The sequence below is a fragment of the Helicoverpa armigera genome, chromosome 25, assembly GCF_030705265.1.
Source record: "Helicoverpa armigera isolate CAAS_96S chromosome 25, ASM3070526v1, whole genome shotgun sequence".
NCBI lineage: Eukaryota > Metazoa > Arthropoda > Insecta > Lepidoptera > Noctuidae > Helicoverpa > Helicoverpa armigera.
Window position 1 is genome coordinate 4,031,154 of NC_087144.1, and position 21,573 is coordinate 4,052,726.

Here is a 21,573-nt window from a genome sequence, read left to right on the forward strand (position 1 = left end):
GATGAATCCAAAGGAAATAGAAAATATTAAGGTACGCGATACCAGATTATCTTTTTTGACTATTGGATTCTATCTCTTACAGGTAATTCAATGATTCTAAGCTTACAGCAAGGGCTAAAGTGGACCTCTTTATTTGTGTCTTTGTAGTAGGAGCTAGGAGCTATATTTTTTAAAGCAGTCATATAATAACAACTACACCATATCCAAGAATCTAGAGCTTATTTACCTAAATGCATGTAGATAATCACAACTAACTTAAGAAAACAGACAGAATTCTCTAGAAGTAGACAAATAAATCATTTAATTATTTTATAAGCATACAGTAAAATGATTTGCAGTCGTTTATTGCTCTCGTCTATGTTAACAGAGATATATCAAATAAGATCACGTTGCTGGTAAGATATGGGTGGCAGTCCGTGGCAGATAGTATAATTGTGTGCTAAATCATAAAAAGATGATATCTTTCTTATCTTTATGACAAAAGTGAGCACGCTATCTGATGCAATTAAAGCGGGATATGATTTGCGTAGCTGATACTTAAGTTTTATTGGTTTTGATAGCCTAGCCTAGCTGTCGCTAGAACAAATAAATTAGTAAGTATCGTTCGTCGAAACACGCAACTGAGTCTCAGGTTGAAAATGTGCATCCAGGTTTGAATTCGTATTTAATCGATTGTTTTTATGTGAATTCAAAATTTAGGATTTGACGTGAACAGCTTACTATAAGTCTAGCTAGTACTTTTAATTTTAGTGAAAAATTCCTACTCCACTATTTATTTACTTTATCTAGCACAAGCTCATTATATTACATTTTATATTTATATAGTGATATTGTATTATTTACGCTTCAACGTTAAATCTTCTTGGAACACGAGCCACAAACATGTCCTGTATGTATGTACATCCATTATCTACAAAACAATCATAAAAACAAAATCCCAGTTATAAGATAGCAGAGTTTCTGAGCGATGACATAATTTTAATGATTTCTTAAACAAATACAAAAATAATTCAACTCCGCTCTATGTTTGCTTCTTATCTCTCTAGTTAGACTTTGCGGCTCTGCAGTGCAGTTTCATAAAATTTTACAGGTATGTAATAGTGTATATATCTACTAATTATTGCATGTAATTGCTACGGTTTTTAGTAGCTGGCTGAAAGCCAACTTGACTAGTATAGTAAACTGCACATCAGTGGTAACTGTCATGCACCTTAACTCAATAGTAATAAGTACGACTTTCCTATAAAAACTATTACCACTGACCTGAAGTTGACTGTACAACATGGGTCTCCGAATGTATCACGAAAGAATAATTATCATGCTGGCGTTAGGTGTTGTGTTTTATAGACCTTTTGCCATCGACTGAGCTACTTCTTTTATTATATAAAATTCTTTAAGTTTGATTAATATTTTTTTTAAATTTTCGCCTATTCTGATATTGATGATGTTGGAAAAAGGTCATTGCTTTGCTAGTCTTTCTAAGATACCAGAGACGAATGTTAGTTTCTCATTTTGACGACCTCGATGGCGCAATGGTCACCATGCCGGACTGCCGAACCTGACGTACCGGGTTCGATTCCCGGTTCGGTCGACATTCGTGTGATGAGCATGCTTGTTGGCTGTGGTCTGGGTGTTATAATATGTATTTATAAATATGTATAAATGTAGCTATATGTAGTTTATCAGTTGTGTTAGCACCCATAACACAAGTTAATTAATAACTTAGCATGGGGCTAACCGACCGTGTGTGAAAAGGTGTCTTTAACATGTCTTTAACATGATAGTCTTTCGTAGAAGTGCGATGTGTGGTCTTAATTTGAGTACAACTATTTAAAATATCATATGTCGTATTAACAAACGCGTGCGGTAGACTCGTGTGAGAACGTGCGAGTGCGACCATGTAATGTAACACATGTCAACTCTATTTATAAATTTTCTATGTCTTAGGATATCCCATTTTGTTGTACTCTATTGCGAAAAATCCTCTACCGGTCTTACTCGGGGACCCGATATAACTTGGTAAGAATGGTTGGCTGACTCTCTTGCGTCTTCGGAATATGCGCAATGACTGTTTAAGATGTTCAGATGCAGGCCCGCCGTAAGCGGGCGTGCAGCGCGTGCACCGCACGCGGGCGGCACATCCTAGGGGGCGGCAAATCGAGCGACTTATCACGTTATATTAAAAAAAAACTATATCTTTTTACCAATTTTTTGATTTCAATATTTCCAAACACAGCAATAGCGCTAAGAATATTACTTACACTGCCGGTTTCAGTTACATCTGTTGATCATTTTCAAAATTAAAAATTATTACGATTTAAGATCAACAATTGGCGTAGCGTGGAGGGAGAGAGCAGGGGGGCAAATGCCTTGGGCGACACTATTTAGGGGGCGGCAAAATTAACCCATACGGCAAAATTAAAACAATATTTCCTTATTAAAAATATTTTATTTTAAAATAGATGAGTAGATAAGCAATAAAATTTCAGAAAAACCGCCCTCGCTTTGGTCGTCCCCTATCAATTTTGACGGGTTCATCCTTTGCATCCCCAAAAAATTCGCGCTAGCTGCGCTCGCGCCTCCATGTCAGATTTCGCAGTCAGTAGCGGTTTTAGGGAAGGGCGCGGTTGGGCGACAGCCCAGGGCGCCGGATATAAGGGGCGCCGCAGGCGGCCCCTACCAATCCTTAATCAGAATGTTACTCCTATTTTTGTTTTAAATTTCATCAAAGATTGCAACTTACAAGAACTGTATCCAAATGAATGGATAGCATCAGGGCCATCTTAACCTATGGTGCAGCGTGTGCGAATAACCCGGGCGCCGCGGGCTCAGGGGCGCCCAAGGCGAATTTGTGTTTAATTCGGCGTTAAATTATCGAAGAAACACTACTTTTAATGTCCGAATACTCAAAAAAATTCGCGCTCCTTTCGCTCGTGGCTTCTTCACTTCACAGTCGCTTTTTACTATATATGTTTAGGACTTTTAGTGATCCAAAACTCAAAAATTTTCGGGCTTGCTTCACGTTACAGTTGTTTTTATTTTTCAAGATTTTTTTAGTCTACCCTAGCAAAAAGGGAGCGTTCTTTTAAGTTCTTTTATTAATAAGAAAGTAACTTCTAGTTTCCATATGAACTTTCGTATTTACGGTACTACTTTAAGTCCCAAAATTTTAATACATAGGCGCCATCATCAACAAAGACTTATGTACGTTTGAGCAAAATTTTAAGTAATTTTTGTTTTGAGTTCTAAAATATTACAAAAAATTTCGCGGTCGCTTCGCTCGCGCAATCAGAAGACACATTCCCGTGTATTTGCATTCACCAACCAGCAACCGCTGGTTGAGTTAAAACCGGCACTGATCGCAATTTATCTTTGTTTAATTGTTGAGGCCTTCAATTCCGAAAAATCATTTTTCGCGCACGTCCGTTATAGCTTTTTGTTCACTTTGGCTTTTTATGGTATGTTTACTTCATGAAAACTCTAAGGTAAAAATCGCGCTCGCTTCGCTCGCGGCTTCATGTACATTTGCACTTCATTTCTGTGCATATTTTACTTTTTGACTTTGCTTTGTTAATTTACAGTGGTTTTTATTTGTTTTGTGTCCTTAGACTAAATAAATTTCGCGCTCGCTTCGCTCGCGCTTCCTTACATATGAAATATTTCTCATGCGTTGATTTTTTCAACGGTAACCCACAAAAAAACATTAATAACATATTTTACTGAAATTAAACATTGCTGTAAATAATTTAAGTTCGTTAGTTTAAGTTACCTATAATCTGTTCTAAGCACTTTGTTATACATTATGTTGGTACCTACCCATTAATCACAATCTTTCAATGGGTCCGGACCCCTGGACACCCCGTTATATATTTTTTGACAAAACCCAGTATAATATGTAGTCGTAGGGCGGCATAATCGGTTTTGCACGCGGGCGAACAAACAGCTAGCGGCGGGCCTGTTCAGATGATAAACCAACTTAGAGAACTTATGGTAGGCACATGTACTTGAAAACCAGGGTGATGTGTTTACTGACTTGGAACCATTGGACATTTTTAAATTGTCGAGGGGTTTCGTTACCTACAACATAGTCAAGTAACTACCAAACTAACCTATGCCTACTGGGTCCCCAGACGCCTCCTTCTTCCAATTAGTAACATTCATTATTTGTTCTGCATTTCCAAACCGTTTATTTGTAATTATCACTTCGCAGCTACATTAGAGGTTATTTCAATATTCTAAGCAGCCGAAATTGATTTATAATGAAATCGTGACAGATACAAAATTTTCGCCACGACATCGCGACTGAAAGGACATTGCCCAACTGTTCTGAATACTCTTTTGGCTTTTGGTCACTGAACCTTTTAAAGTATTGAACGAAAATGGTACTGAAGAAACGTTTTTCTTTATTTTCCAAAGAGTAAGTCATCTTGAGTGTGTATTTTATTTCGAAACGGTTTGTTAACAGTTTTTCCTTCACTTGAGATGAATCGATAATCTCCGCACATACGGTACATTATCAATAAGTCATACTTCCTTTCATACATGAAATCAACATTTCCAAGAATACCGGATTTGAATACTTTTTCCAGATGCATCGACGACATCAGCGATAAAGTTACTTCGATAAATGATAAGTCTTGTTTGAGATAGATTTATTTATTTATCTCAATCTCTTATATAGAAAGCCAGCTCTACTTATTGTCAATATGCCTTGCCATTGGCAAAGACTCTTAGGTTAAACAAAGATTTAATTGGAAATGCAGTACAAGTAAAAATATCCATATTGTTATCCGGAACGACTGCTTAATATCTTGGAGTCACATAACCTAACCAGATATAGCCACATATCAATTTTAACCCTGGACCACCTGACCTTACAAAAGATAGTGTTTATTTTTTATCAAATATTAAAAATAATACTTAATTAAAGTTTTGTTAAATCATGCGTGCTATTAGTGCTATTATCCTGAACTTTGATCAAATTTAGTATCTGTGGTCGAAATGTCAACTGCGGATTCGCCAATATGGCGCCGATTACCACCTATCTTGGCGCCATTTTCATCTCTACTGATAAATGGGTCACTCTGAAGTCAGGTGTTTGACCCATTATCAAATAAATACCTAAAAGTTCTCTTTTTGTTATCGACATGCGTCAATCGATTAGTCAAAATAAACAATGATGTAAACAAGAATTTGTTTTAGTTGCTAACTTCCAATTTTACTATGGATTTTTGGAAGTCTCACTTTTGTCTATCTATAGTAAAAATTTTATAGTATAAAATGTTTGCAGAAACTTAACTATTGCTATTGCAGGAATAAAATCATTGTCATTAGTGCGAAATTCAGATATTATTAAATTACAATGGTTACGCAAAGTCTAAATAAACAAAGTCAATACTCACAGAAATCTCAACTTTATTTGAAATCAAACAGATTAATCCAAAACATTCAGATTAAGAACAAACAGATATTCCAAAGACAACAAACTGACTAAATGCACGGTACACTACTAAAAAGTTTACCACTTCATGAAGACTTGATACGCATTACTCAAGTCGATGAGCTAATTAATATAAAACAAAAGGTCATTACCAGAGTAAATTACCATTGTAGGCAATCGTAAAATGTGACATTAGTTTAAAGTTGGCTAAGTCCACGTGTTCCGGCAAAGGGCAGGCCATCAACAAAATAACATTGCCATAAACTTCATAAAATCAAGTTTAGAACCAAATCTTCTTATATATAAAAATGAATTGCTGTTCGTTAGTCTCACTAAAACTCTAGAATGGCTGGACCGATTTTGCTTTTTTTGGTTTTAAAATGTTTGTAGAGTTCCAGGGAAGGTTTAAACGCTACAAAGTTCGCGGGATCAGCTAGTTATTGGATATATATGCAAATTTTAAATGCAGAAAGTCTTCCTTAATATAGTTGATATTTTTTCATTTTTTTTTCTGGTTTTACATTTACACTGGTTTACGATTTTTAAACATGGGAAGAAAAATCATTTTTCTAATTAAAATGTAACTAGAAATGTATAAATGCCGACTAACGGCCCCAAGCAGTCTTGAAGAAATAAACAACCATTTCCCTATTTCGTTTTCTGGATTTTCTCCAAAAGAAGTTCTAATCGCCCCGTCATCACTGGCTGTCCTTTCTTCGTTTTCTTACTCAATTTCTTAAAGCGCTCATTCTTTTTCTTCTTATATTCGTCAAGTTTCTGTTTTTTCTCTTCTTGAACTTTTTGTTTCTCTTGCTGCTTCTGCAACTTCTCTTGTTTCACTTTATCGAAATGTGCTTTAGCTTTGTGGTATGGGTCTTTTTTGCCTTTCACAAATCCCGAGATCTCTTTTTCCGTTTGAGATGTCTCTTTAACGGAATTATTTATTTCCTCTTTCTCTACCAAGTCAGGATGTCGGACATATTTGCCGACTTCTTGGTTCGCATCTATCGTGTCCTCGTCAAAAGTCTTAGCTTTATAAGTCCCTAGAGTAGGGTCATTTTTAATATCTTTATGGTACTCGCGTAGCAACCTCTTTTTACGTTGCTCCTCCCATTGTTTTAGCTTATATTTTTTACTGTATTTTTTTAAACGGTACCCTTTTTTGTCGAATGGCTTTTTTTCATTCTTTACCTCAAGACCTTTGCGATTTTTATTGAATTCTTCTTGCCTTTTAAACTTGCTTTCTCCTACTTCTTCATGATTCTGCTTGACTGGTTTCCCATTGTCTCTTTTCATTTTCATAAAAAATGAGTCTCGTTTCTTTTCCATTTTTATTCAGACCTATAAAGAAATGAAAAAGCGTGTTTGACAACAGAAAATAAAACAACAAACTAAATTTTGACTGCCATATTGACTGCCTTATTTATGGGGGTGCAGATAAAAGAAATGATCAGGGATGGAAATATCACTTCACTTTAAAGTGAAGAAAGGATGAAACTAGAGCACTTTTTACTCAGTTTCATTAATTTGTAAATTTCAGGCATTAATAAGTAGTAAATTTATATCAAACATTCACATATACCATAATCTCCATAAAGTTTTATGAGGAGTCATTTGAACATTTACCAATTTTACGAAATCCCAGTACCAATATACAAAATTTGAGAAAGCTGCACATATATTCTCTTATGTAAATAGAATAAAGATAATTTGATAAACTCGAATACAAAGGCAGTCATCAGGCAATAAAATCATGCATTATATAAATACTAAAATAACACGCCTTTTCAAATCTGCTTATAAAATAAATATAAGAGTATTTGAAGTTTATTGTTTTAAATAATAAATTGATTAAATATGTTATATTATAAAGAATAATTTTATATTATACGAAATAGCCGAGTTCTCTAAAATCATATACAAGCATACAAAAATATGTGAGACCCTGCGGGATTAAAAAATAATTGCCTGTAAGTCCCACACTAGAAGTGAGGTAAATAAAAAAATATGTTATGTTGCTTAACATGGTAGAAAAAAGTTTATATACCAGCTTCTTCTCTAGCTAACTAAAATTGTATAGTGTATATTTCAAATATGTATTCATAACATAAAAGGTTCCTCCAGTTTTTATTACAGCTTAAGCCTACACTAGTCTTGTTAATACCTATTATCCTACTAATCAGTCAATCTACTGTTACGAACTAAGAACTTGCATTTTGATTAGATACTAAGATACAGTTGCACCATTAAACTACAACTAGTTTGACGTTTCGAAAGAGCTGATAGGCTTATGTGAAATAAAAAAAATTACTTTAACTTTGATTAAAACGATAATCAAACTATAATCAGCCGTATACTTGCTGCCTCTTGGTCAAATGGGCGATATGCAACTGAAAATGGTGCATATAACATTATAGTTACATAGTGAATCTCACTGATAATGTTTTCAAACTACAGCGTATTTATAAACATTAGCTCTATACTACATCTTGTCATACCTAGACAAAAAGTAGTCAACTTCTCAGACATACTATAGAAAGACTATTATGTATAAAAAATATAATTTAAATTTTGATTTATTCAGTAGTTCTGACATGAAAGCCAGAAATAACAGACTGACTGAGTTTACTTTCGCATTGATAATATTAATAAATGATGGTAAGTACATACAGATCGGCATCGGGAATTTAAATTGAACTCAATTGCGATATGCCTGTCCTATTACGAGTGACTATGTCATTATGGTGCTTTTGTTTTGTTGTAAATGTATGTACTTTTAATTTAACCACACATATCTAATTCATGGATATGCAGAAGACAACTATTTTATGTCATGATTGTATGAAAACATTTAAGCATTGTTAGCTGTTGTACCCAAAAGTAGTCTCTATTTTTTAAGATGTTAAACACACACTTTGTTTGTATGAGGTCTTTTATGTGAGACCTTAGCTTGTCAAATGTATGGTATACCTAATAAAGTATCTATCGCGAAAAAAATTACAGAAGTGGTCTCACTTGCACTCAACTATTCTGATATTAAAGTAACAGACTCTACATATAATTAATCATAACCCTTCTCTGCATTTGAGTAAGAGTATTAATTTAAATTCTGGTAAATATTGAATAGTATCAAATTTCTGTGAGTCTTTCAAACATTTTTACTTCCATATGGTTTGCCAATAAGATGATTTCATGATTATTAAAAACAGACATTTTATGTCCATTCACATTATTAAAAAATATTAAGTAAAAGTAGCAAGTTAATTAATACAATATTGTATGGAAGTTGAGCGTTTAATTTCTTGATAGGTTATTTATACTGTTATCAACAAGCAACATAAAGAAATGATATTTAAATTGTATGTAATCCCATGAGCTGGGAAAATCCCCAGTTTTTCAGCTTGTCAATTGGCACTTTTCCAGCAATATGAATAAAGATTTATTGAACAAAAAGTACAGGTTAAATAATTGTAGAATCAGCTGAATTAGACATGCAAGATTACCTAGTGTTTATTTTAATATAGTATTATGTATTCATGTTAAATAAATAATATAATTATTGGTTATTGTTAAAAAGGTATTTCCAATTAATATTTCAAGGACTAAACATATTTCTCTTTCATTGTTTATTCTTTGAACTGTAGTATTTTTATACGAATGTGTGCAGCTGTCATTGTAAGTATGTGCTGTAAATTATGTACATTTTGTAGACGAAAGCATACTTTATCAAGCACCTACTAGAACAATATAGTGACGTATTTATCGTCACGATATACCGACGTGAATCACAATTTACCCATTCAAAAACATTGTTGGCGGATACCAGAACACAATTGAACAAGACTACAAGGCTAAACTTGACGACATAACGCTTTTTCAGGCACCAAATACGGTCAATATGAGGGCTATGAACTCTCAATTTTGAACAATACAAAATGTTCAATCTACCAGACGTATGAATGCCCCAAGCATTATTATCATATAGAAACGCAAAAACATATCATTAGCAGCAAAAATATGATGAAATATGCAAGAAACTTACCAAAATAAGCCACCCACTGGGTAGGCTTTGAATTATCGGCGGAATCTTGATTGTTTAATTGCACTTGGCACAAAAAAACTTAACCACGGTTATAGATTTTATATCACGGTGTTTCGTGCGAAAAACTTTACCGAGCATGCCCTAATGTGATTTTTTTGATGAATTTTCATAAGAAACGAGACCGACGTTTCGCAAAAATGTCACGGAAGGAGCGAGAAAGGGAAGGAAACGAAACGTGCTAAGCTGCTACGCCATCTACTTCTGCCTGTCACATTGCAATCGTATCGATTGATACGTAAAACGGAGCATGCGCGTTGATTATTGCGAAGAAAATGCATAATATTGCGCTATTATTGCTTAATTTTTGACAATCACTTATCAGGCCTGCGTTACGTTTAGCGCTAAAAACAGTGTGAGAACTTTAACGGCAAAGAACGTTCCGATGTTTTTGCCTTTCGAACTATGACAGCGAAACATTTTTAAAATAATTGGAACGTATCGTGCTACATACATAGCGACATCTACGGCCTATTTTCGAATCCAAAGCTTTAATTTTCCTCAATTTCCGTGCTGTAATTTAACTGATTATCACTAGATGGCATCAGTATTACCTAGCACAATAATAATAGTGTTAAAAATCTACAATTCTCTTATAGATTTCCACATCCAAGTGTGTATTATGCAAAACTTATCTTGAAAATTATTTGAAGTATACTTTAAACGAAAAAAGTCATATGCACTTTATTACGTCCTAAATTAAATTCATAATATCGCCAGCCTCCCAAGACGGGTTTCTTTACAAACAAGAGAATAATTTCATAATTGAGTCGACTAGTTTCAAAGTCGGCAATCTGACTTTTAGTAATTTTTTGGTTATGTCAAAAAAACGCCTTACTTGGTGTTAGTTGGCTTTAGGATTCCAAAACTACTTTTGAAATTTTCTTTAATATTCAACAGAACTAATTAGTCATGGTTTTTATATTTCTTTACTAAGAATAAGTCATAAATTAAATATTAATTTTGCAGATTGCCGGATATGAAATTAAGTTATTAAGATAGCCGGGTTTGAAACTGACATATGTGCAGATTGCCATTTTTGGTACCAAATACCTGCTTATAAAATCAGGGTTGTCACAATAGCATAAAAATTATGCTGTCTGACTGAAAGTATGGGGGTATATTTAAGGGGACTTATAAATAAAAAATGGGCTCATAAAATCAAACTTTTAATTGCACTTACTTCTTACACAAATTTTAAAAGAATATTATTATATACGGAGATCTGGAACCTTTTCTAACGCCTCTTCGCAATAATCAGAAGGTGGTATAGTCGATGCATCAAGCGACTCCTGCTCATCAAAAATATTACAATAATATGACAAAGTTGGAATTTCCTTCCACTCAGCACCAAAATGTTTGCACAACAGCTTCTTCACATCTGATAATTTATCTTTATTACTAATTTTTTCATTTGCGACATTGTCAGTGTATCACACTTAAGCGCCTTAGAGTTATGGTTACAAACTTTTTCTGGCGTTGATATTGGGGAATATCTAAAAAGAATAGAAAATACGTAAGCAGGTAAGTTAGCAGTAAGCACTTCAATAAAACTAAAGTTAACCCAAACAGCATGCCAGCTCGTGACAGCCCTAACTTCAAACTAACCTCAATATCTTAGCTTGGTTTCTTGACCAATTTTCGGGATCTCGTTTGCGTTTTCTTGCAAATTTATTAGTAACAAGGCTAGGGCTTGACTCCATTATAACTTTACACCTTCAATCACTTAATTGTAATTAAAATAACACTAAAAACGTATTAAAATCTCCGTACAATAATGTGCGAGCGGCCATTACCAACGCTCGCTTCTGATTGGTCGATGACGTAAGATTGCCGTTTTTGAATAAAAACGTATTAAAGAATGCCACATATGATCCTAAGCCAGGATTTTGATTAGATTTTTCTATAGCAGATTACCGCTTTTGTTAGGTAGCTTCTAATTCAAGCGGTTTTATTCAAATTTATCTGTGTTACCACGTTAATAACTCAATTTTTGAAAAATGCACAGATTGCCGGCTTTGAAACTAGTCGACTCAATTAGTACCTATTTACTATTTATTTACAAAGCTGAAGTTTGTTTCGTTGAACGCAGCACTAATCTCAAGAACTACTTATGGTGCTATAACTATAAGTGCAACGTATTTAAGTATTTATATGGAGTTTCTTTTTATTTCGGGAGGAGGGCCACGAAAACTACGGGCATACCTACTTATTAGTATGCACAAACTATATTGGATACTTAACAAAATTTTATTGGGAACAGATAGAAATAATAGGAAAACGAGTAGTAAGCATGTCAACGTTCGCTTCACCACGTTACTTACGCGTATTGAATTACGGCAGTGCCCGGCTCGCGGGTACAGATAACAACAGAGTTGTTAAGGACTTACATAATTATTATACTAAGATTAGCTTCTGCCCGCGGTTTCACCTGCGTCGTGAAGGAAATGCTTCCCGCTCATGGATAAAAAATAGTACCTACTATATTACTGGGTAATCGGGACCAAGGCTTAAAGCTTGCATGCTCAGCAAAATGAAGGCGTTTATGAAGGACTCTGTGACCGTCACTTATTAACCATTATGTATTGAAATAACACGAATCTTTGTATTTCACAGCTCTTCATTCGATCTTCTTTATTGCACTATATCATTTGAGAAGAGCTACCTACCTACTTCTGGAGATATGGGCAACTAGGTAATAATGATCATTTCAATAAGAATAGCACGAATTAATTGATTAAAATAATTAAAGCATTAGATACTAGGAATCCAGTTTATCAGGCGCCGTAGCCTGCACAGCAACCAATTAGTTGTTGATATTGATATTTAGATAGGTAATAATAAATATGCAAAACAACAAGTTTGATAGACTTTATTATCATAAATAAATACTTGTCTTTTAATTCAGTGCAGTGTTACAACCTTGACTTCCCAAACGTTGAAATTAAGATGTTGAATCGTCCTTTTGGCCGAAAGACGTCCACTGTTGGACAAAGGCCTCCCATAATGTTCACCAATTGCATGCTAGATCTTCAGCAACCCGCAGCCACTGCTTTCCGGCGACCTTGGCCAGATCATCTCCCCATATTATAGTGGAGGGCCTGCCCTCACTGCGTCCCCACTCAAGCTCTTTTCAGCCCTACCGACCATATGTTCTGTGAGCTATGTGCACTGCCCATTGCCACTTCAGTTTAGCGATTCTAGAATGAGATGAGATGATAAACAGAAAATAATAATACCTTGTTTACTAATAATGACAATTTAAGCACCTGATCAAAATTCTCTTTAGGAGATAACGATAGATAATTTCAGAGGAACCGACGTTTTTTTTGCATGTTAAGAGAGGAATGATTACCTACTGTTTTATTTATGTTGAGTGAAAACATACCTAAGAATCGCAGATGGTAGAGCCTGCCTTCCTTCCTCGTCATTCTTCTCCATTTCCCTCTATCCATGATGTCGCGTTCAGATACTTCTTTGAATTAAATATTATTAGGTAGTTACTTAATCTAATAGTTTTGTCTTTAGGTAGCTATTTCAGGATTGTGATCCGTTATAGATTTCTTCTGTTTGTCATCATCATCTTTCTGCCCTTATTGCAATTTTATTTAGAGCCAGCTAAGATGCCTTCTTGTTCGTACTCCTCTAAGTAAGTTTTGGAAAATATATAGGTATTTCACAATAACAGATGTAATGTTTTTTATTATTCTTTGTCACTTTAATAAAAATAAAAATTATAATGAGAGAATCTCAACAGACGGTCATCAAAATTGCAAATGGACATCGATGAAAAAAAACACATTGGATAAATGGATGCTGGTAATGTGAATTAATTATGAAACTCGCGTATAAGCGCTATTTTCAATAAACATAATAAATAGATATCTTGTCAACAAGCGCAGCGACTTTTAAAGGTCGTTCGGTCTCTTATGTTCTTCTATCAAATATTTAAATCAGGTTCATTTATACCAAATGCATGATATTGAGTGCATGTGCCTGTGATCAAAAGCCAATATTTTTTTAGATAATAAAAAAGCGTGCATGTGCCATTGTGAAAATCCATATTTTAATCGGAACTAAACATAATGTGTACCTACAGTATTGCGAAAAATGAAATGAAAAACATTTTCTTTTGATTCTCAGCAGAAAAGTGCAGTGTGTTGCGGTTTTATCTAGTTTTACAATTTTATTAGGTAAGTCGACCAACGTGACCTACGTACCTGTTTGTCAAACGGAACTTAGAACGGAACCTCACACCATTTTCTACGTATTAATTTGTGCGTGTGCACTTTTTTATCAGATTTCAGGATGTAGAATGTATCATTTCACCATAATTATTAATAACAACCAACAATATAACTTATTTAATTAGTAGTAAACCATACAAAAAGAACTAATTCCTTACATTATTATAAAAATAATTTTATTATATCAACGACGTTTTGTGCCCGACTGTCCCTTTTGTACGCGGTACTTGCCCAATTGAAGCGGTCAGTCTTATTAGGTTTCCGCAGTGCTGAGCCCAGTCTATCAAGTGATCGACATATTCAATAATTACCATATGACAGTAATTAAACAAATTCTAATCAGTATGAAGACTTTTTATAAGTGGTATTAGAAAATAAACCTGGTTGTGTGAAGCTTAGTTTTAGTTGGTGTAAGGAATCCTTAAAAATGTGTGTAAAAGTCTTATTAAATGTGCCGGTATCTTCTTAATGTTTTGTTATGTTTTAGTTTAAAAATAATTAATTAGCCGGGTCGAATGTGCTCCGTTGTTTGCTCGAGTCTACAAATATTTAAAAGGTTTGTTTATAAAAAAAAATAAGTCACATGTGTACCTAGGTTGGGTCTTTTACAATTTCAAAAAAAAATATCTGCTAAGAAGCGGCTAACTATTATTGTGTAAACTGTTGGTCTTATCGTAGTAACTATTATAGTAATCTGTGGTCTTATCTCCTTTTCGAATTATGGAATTTTGAAAAAAATAAAACTACGTTTTCTGACCGTACCGGTATCCGGTCTACTATGTATATGTAAATTCGCCGGGCAGCTAATTGAAAAGTTTATCAAAAATAAATAATAGTAAAAAAATAATAAAAAAATTACAGTGATATTAGTCTTCTGTTAGATAATTCGATTTTAATTGACAAAGAACGTATTGAAATTAAAAATGTAATTAACGTGGTGATTTATGAAAGTCCAATCTAGATTAGGTACTGATTACATAACATTTGAGAGAAAGATAAGTACCTAGGTAATTTTCTCAGATCTCTTCTTGCGGAACGTAGAAATCTGGAAATCCGATACCTACAGCTAGGGAGAAATCAGGTACCTACAGGCAGGTCCACCTTTCTACGATACCTAGACTACACGGGCCCAGTTAGATTAACTATTAGTGATGCAACGGATAGTTGTTTCAAAGTTAAATGCCAAACAGAATATTAATATAATATTCGGTAACCGGCCCAATAGTGCGTAACTATCCGGTATTCGGCCGGATATTAAAATAATGGAAGGATAGGCCGGATAGATACCGGATAGCAACTGGATATCCGTTGCATCTCTATTAAATATATCTCAAACTACAGACTAAGAAAAAATCTTATTCTCATTTATTTATTTAATTTTTTGGTTTCTGGCGCCAACTCGCCGTTTCTATTCGTGAGATGCACGTTATTTTTTTTTTCCAAAACCAGTGTGCAAAATGTCGTTCACCAAGGTACACGTCCGTGACATTCGATACGAATTACCTAATGGATAATCGTGAGAATATTTTTGCAAGCATGGTTTTATTTAGGGCTTACGATTTAGGAACTAGGAACATGTTATAGTTAACTACATATAGATGTTAAGAAAAACGCGAAAATAAATATGTTTTATATAATGGGGGTTTTTCATATAATCTATATCATCATATAATCTATCTTTTACTTTATTGACTCTAACCTGCGTGCACAGGTACCTACCTATCTACCAAAACTACACCTCGATGAGGTTCTAAAGTGACATTTCATCCCCTAATAGTCTTCTTCTTCTTGCCCTGTTCATAAGTCAATTGGGGTCGGCGAAATTTGTATTTTTCTTCCATTTCTCTCTGTCAGACATCATACAAGCATCCACTCCCTTCTGATTTATGTCCTCTTACAGCCGATCAATCCATCTGTTCCTCGGTCTACCTCCCATTTTATCTCCTAACAGTTTCCTCTTCATCTTCCAGAAAGCCACAAAATGAAGCTACCAAGCTTCTTAGACTCCATGGCTGGTATCACATACAAGGCTAAGCCGACGTCTCTGGTCTCCCATCATGAAGACTACACGGTGGGGGAGACGACTGGAGGCCTGAGTGTACTGTTCACTATCCTGTGTATAGTGGACCTTTTTGGAGTATTCCCTGTCATTACGTTGCCGAAGAGTGTTATTTCTTGTGGTGAGTTAGCTTAAACGTTGTTAGATTTGAGCTAGTTAGAGCGAATCCAAAAATTGGCGGTTTGTCGGCTTATTTTACCACGCGCGATATCCCGAACCTAAATAAATGAAAACTGGTTTGAGCCTGAATGAATGATGCTTGAAAAGGCGAGTGTAAAAACATACTCGCAGCAAATTTTATCCTCACGGACTTTGAGGAACTTTATTATTTATAAATTTTGATTTAACCCTCCTACCTCTAGTGTCAACTAGTAGGTACTTGGCGTTGTAATCAAAACAACCGGTTTAGGTAATCCGATTGAATAGCGATCAACAGAATTCCAGCCATGACAACAACTATTTTTACTCTTCCTAACGAAATAACTGCTTATCCTTTGCGCAGGTATATACGGTCTCCCACTAGTCCTGTCAGTATTCGGTCTCCAGCTATACACAGCAGTTTTATTAGGAAAAAGCTGGTTATTAGCGCAGAAGATCACACCTGATATCAAGGAGAAAAACCGGTGAGTTTGAGACCCCTAGTAAATACTTACCTTGCTAATTGCTTCTGATTTACCTACATATTTTTGTTTCATACTTAGGTTTCCATATGCTGCAATAGCGGAATTAGCGTTTGGTCCGTCAGCAAAGACGTTGGTGACCTTCCTCATTGATGCAGCGGTCTTCGGCTCTGGAGTACCTAATTTTATTATTGGTAAGATAATTTTTTTCTATACCCCCGTCTGTACCTATATTGTTTAGTAACCGAGATCGTAAAACTATTGCTCTCAAGAATCCACTACATGAATAGGTGCTCGAACTACCTATAGATACATACAAATGTAGCGTAATTATGAGGTGATCTGACTATTCTCTTTTTATTGCCTATCTAAATAGCACAGAATATTTTCTTCTGCCTCTAGTGTTTACTCCTTTCTTACCAGATATAGGATGTCTTCCATAGTCCCTTGCAAATATCCAGGCTATAAGAACTGTACCTATACTTAATTCCAGCATCGCAGACGCTACAGATATTCTGGTGGAAGATATCAGGTGGAGAGATCGGTATCACGTACTGCGTGTGGATGGTCATCCTAGCTCTGCTGCTGTGTCCTGTTATGTGGCTCGGGTCACCTAAGGATATGAAGTGAGTAGAACTATGTGGAAGAATACAAGGTGTGCTAAATTGTTGCTTTTATAAAAAATATGGTTAGGTACACCGAAGCGGATTATAGTAAATATTTTTTTAAAGAACTAATTGAAGCAAAAATGAGAGGGCGGAGACAGGATGGTTGTACGAAAACTGCCTGTTCAAAAATATGTCAGTTGATTAGTTCATTTTGTTTTCTGGGTGCGTGATGTACCTAGTCATCTTGGGTCATTTGTATAAATATCTAGGGTCTTGATATGACTTGATCCTATTCCCTAATATATTTCAGGCCATTAGCAATATCATCAGTGTTAATCGTGGCAACAGTAGCAGTGACTATATGGACCTGCATCCTAACCCAGCCAGCACAAACCTTTTGAGTAATTTTTGTTTAACAGCAGTCATAGAAGCTAATTGCAGAAAAAAACTACTGTAAATAGCTGATATGGCGCTTACTCAGACGTTATTCAAGCAATTTGGGCACAAAATATACTGCTATTAGCTGTGTAATAGCAACGTAAAAGATGATTAATTTTTGAATAATTGTACGACAAGCTGAATATCTTCTACATAAAAAGATTTTGTTCTTTAACACAAGTATTACAGCTCTTTTAGCCAGATGATGAGTGAATGATGAATGAACATATTATAATTGACTGAGTCCTTCAAAGCTCAGATATTCAGATCATACACAGCGTTTAGGTTTGTTCAGGTATATTTTAGCAAGAAGTTGATCAAATTAAATATTGACAAATCCGAACAGAGTTATACATATGCGTAGTATAATATTTTACCTATCGTAAATTTTACCCTTATTTAGGCTTGATGAAAGAAATTGTAGGTGCGCATGCAACTTTACCGTGTATATATATATATATTTCGTGTAAATTTTTCACGCGCTTCTTGATAAGCCGGGTTTTGAAGAAATAAACAACATTTTTTCTAGTTATGTTTTTTACGTGTAAAATATTTTTTTAGTTTATTTCAATGTAAGGGTTCAAAAATAACCATGTAAAGCTTTTTTAAGAATATTATATTTATTTCGTTATTAAACTTGAGTATTTGAGTATAAAATTCCACATCATTATAATTAGGTTATGTTGTTCGATAATGGCGACGCACATTCTGAATAAAATCTGATTGCACAGCGGCTTACCGTCTAATGTGTGCATAACAGACCATAAGTGTCCACTTATTAAGTTGTGCTCTGGTTAAAAGTGGACTGCATTAAACATTTTTCGACAACTGTTCTATAATAACACACATTCGTACTGTAAATCAAACAATTAGGATTCAGTCATATAATAATAAAAACCCACATTATAGGAAAGCTATATTATTTTTTATTTTTAGTTCTTATCAAATTCAGATAATTATAGAAGATTCCGATGAATTGAGAACCTCATTCTTTTAGAAGTCGGTTAAAAATATTACGATACGAAAAATTACATACTTAATTATAACTAATCATTGTAGTACAGAATTCATAAATAGTACGATACAAATAAATAAGCATAGTAGGTACTATATACCTACTACAAACGTGCGATGCATTTTCACGTAATAACCCTACAAAACTGTCAGCCGGTTAAATTCTGACTAACTTTCCAGAACAGTTCTTCTAGCTTAAAAATGTCTAAGTACTTCTCATGAATACGCAGCAAACTTCTGCATCAGAATCTGTTAATATTGCTTTAACTACAGTTAGCTGCACATGACGGTAATTTCGTACTCAAAGCGTCATAAAGTAGTTACAACAGCTATCTTTATTTCTGTTAAGTTACTATATGCTTCATAACAGAAACAACGCCTATTTTATACAGCAGCTGAATAACTGTCAAGGTGTAGTGTGTAATACAACTAAAAGAAAACAGAATACAGCTTATCCAGTATCATGCTTGATAATGGAATTTTATACCAATGTTATACAAAAGATTACACGAACTCTTGAGTAGCAGGTCTTTTTATGATGATTATTCAGTTTGAAGAAATAAAATCCGCAAATTACTAAACTAATTCAGCTGATAGCATTATTATAGCAAGAAATAACTTTAATACATAATTTGGTAATACACTCAGCTTATATTCATATGTAATAAAGCTTAACCCTGCATAGAGTTAAATTCTTGGCCATTTATCTGACTTGTGTGCTGCCTGGGAAGGGACTATACGTCTCCAACACCGGTGGACAACATGGTGGCCCTTGAGCCGCAGCTCGAAGACTTCCTCATAGCTTATGGGATACTGGCTTTTCAGGTAAATTAGACTTTATTGTTAGAGAAATAAGGTTTGAAATACCATTACCGTGGGGTTGAGAATACCGATTAGGTTAGAAAGACTGGTCATATTGTAGGTGCCTATTTGTATCGTTCTGTTTATTTTCTTGGGGAAACATAATGTATCACTTAGCTATCTATCATCATTATCATCATCATCAGCCTATCGCAGTCCACTGCTGGACATAGGCCTCTCCAAGTGCACGCCACTGAGATCGATTTTCGGCTTCTCGCATCCAGCTCTTAGCTATCTATGGGAGAGGAAACCGAAGAATGACTTGGCCTAATGTAATCCTGGATTAATGTGGCTTCTAGTTGATAGTATTATATACCCCCTTTCTAAATTGCCTTTCAGTCTTCTTCAGTTCCCCTTACAGTAGTACCTGAATCTTAAGAGGCGAATGCTTCCGGGTTAGGAGGATCCCTAACCTACTGTACTCTTTACTCTTCTGATTTCCTAAATGTTCTTCCAGTTCGACATCCACCCGATGCTGCTAACTCTTCAAGTGGACATGAAGGACAGTAAGAAGATCAACGCGGCAGTTCTCGGCGGCTTCGGCGTCACGGGCTGCATGTTCGCGGTCACGACCATACTGGCAGCCGTCAGATATGGCACTGCTCTTGATAATAATATATTGCAGAGTGTGTACCTACACATAATTATAAGCAAATTAAAGACATTCAAATACTAAGATACTCTACCAGACCTTCACATAATGCGTGAATAGTAAAAGGGAGTTGAAGGACATTCCCCCAAAAGCAGACGTTACTTTTCAAAATTATTTTGATGGTTGAAGACATGATCTTCAACACAGATCTGAAACTTCCACATAGACAGTTGAAAAGGAAATTCTATGAGTTCCCTTTACAGTATGTCCTCCGAATTATTTGAAACTAAGATAGTGATTGGTATATTCGTAGTTTGCACTTACTATAAAAGACTTTTCCAGGTATACCCTCTTCGATCCCGCTGTACCTGGTATCGTTGTTGGTGACACTTCAGCTGTGCCTGTCGAGCGCCGTCAGCCACTCCGCGCTCTTCCAACACTTTGAAGATATACTCAAGATTCCTAGAGGTCAGTTCCTAATCAGAAAATACAAGATGGTCTAAAAGGTGATATCAAACTGCAAATCTAAATTTCCCCATGCCTAGAGCACCTGGAGATACTGTATCTGCATTTTTTTAATGGGAGTAATTGTAAATTTTTGTGATTCTCAAGGATATCCGCCTGTGCTTTTTGAAGTTGCAATGGAATCGGGGTAACATTGCGCGTATCTTCTAGATTTTGGGGTTTGTCCTTCACCTTCACCTTTTGGAACACCTTATATACTGCTACTGGTGAGCATAGTATGTTAGAACACAACAAAATTAACAAATGAATTTCTTTTCCAGATTTCTGCTTTCGACGCTGCCTATTAAGATCAAGCGTAGTCGCCCTAGCTGTAGTTTTAGCAGAATCAGTCCCCAGATTCGATTTAGTCATGGGCCTAGTCGGCTCCACTTTAACAGGACCTCTAATGTTCATATGTCCACCAGTATTCTTCCTCAAACTATGCTATATGAAATCCAAAACGCCTTCGAACTTTTTCAAATTGTCAGAGAAACGAAACGGAACGCAAAATGGCGGATTAAAAAATGGCGGCCTGTCAAAAAGCCCGCTAATTTTAGACGCTTTGCAGCCTAGGTATAGAACGTTTACGGAATACGCGGTAGAGGTTACTGAGGATGATGATTACTCAATAAGATGGTACGATATTATATTTGCTCTGATTGTGATGACTTTAGGTATAGTTGCTACGATCGTCGCTACTTATTCGAGTTGGTCTAACTCTATAGCTTACGCGACGTTTAGCCCGCCTTGTTTAATGAATGCCACGGCAGCGGCTAGGAGTTTCCTAGAGATCCCTATGGCTATTTAGAAGAACTTTAGTAATCCAATTTAGAACTACTTAAGTTGAACTACAGACTTGTTATTGTTATTTTGATTTAGGAATTTTAGTATAAGGCTTTCCGACATAGATTTAAGTAGTTTGTTTGAGAATTTCATGACATATTACCTACCTGTTACAGTAAAATAAATAGCGTTTATTATGTAAAACGACAACTAAGTTGATAAAATGTACCATAGATCTATTAAGCAATAGAATAGTATAGTGTAATAAAAAAATATATAAGTAGAACCAAGTACAAAAACATGAAAAT

General features: G+C 35.1%; 3 protein-coding genes and 1 long non-coding RNA gene across 6 annotated transcripts in view; 1 reads left to right on the forward strand and 3 right to left on the reverse strand.

Annotated features, from left to right (window-relative positions):
* LOC110377643 (ornithine decarboxylase 1) overlaps positions 1-9,725 on the reverse strand; it is a 26,452-nt gene extending 16,727 nt beyond the window's left edge. The window contains exon 1 of the mRNA XM_064041599.1: positions 9,483-9,725. The gene's annotated coding sequence lies outside the window, so the exon portion shown is untranslated. The remainder of the gene's footprint in view (positions 1-9,482) is intronic.
* On the forward strand, positions 949-21,550 carry LOC110377645 (probable sodium-coupled neutral amino acid transporter 6). 3 transcript variants are annotated; one of them, XM_064041596.1, is made up of 10 exons: positions 949-1,090; positions 15,757-15,966; positions 16,348-16,468; positions 16,547-16,659; positions 16,959-17,091; positions 17,384-17,449; positions 19,254-19,350; positions 19,844-20,012; positions 20,321-20,446; positions 20,764-21,550. In XM_064041596.1, exons 2-10 carry the CDS (start codon positions 15,768-15,770, stop codon positions 21,288-21,290), a joined length of 1,551 nt encoding a protein of 516 aa, XP_063897666.1. In that variant the 5' UTR covers positions 949-1,090; positions 15,757-15,767; the 3' UTR covers positions 21,291-21,550. The 3 variants fall into 3 exon arrangements, with proteins under 3 accessions (XP_063897666.1, XP_063897665.1, XP_063897667.1); XM_064041595.1 differs by lacking the exon at positions 949-1,090 and adding an exon at positions 13,339-13,732; XM_064041597.1 differs by lacking the exon at positions 949-1,090 and adding an exon at positions 14,025-14,342.
* On the reverse strand, positions 6,089-6,769 carry LOC110377644 (thyroid transcription factor 1-associated protein 26 homolog). The gene has a single exon (XM_064041661.1). It carries the CDS (start codon positions 6,767-6,769, stop codon positions 6,089-6,091), a length of 681 nt encoding a protein of 226 aa, XP_063897731.1.
* LOC135118735 (uncharacterized) lies at positions 10,881-11,395 on the reverse strand. The gene is made up of 2 exons (XR_010277749.1): positions 11,148-11,395; positions 10,881-11,035 (listed from the first exon to the last, which is right to left on the reverse strand). It is a non-coding gene; the product is annotated as an uncharacterized LOC135118735 (long non-coding RNA).
* Positions 21,551-21,573: the final 23 nt, after the last annotated feature.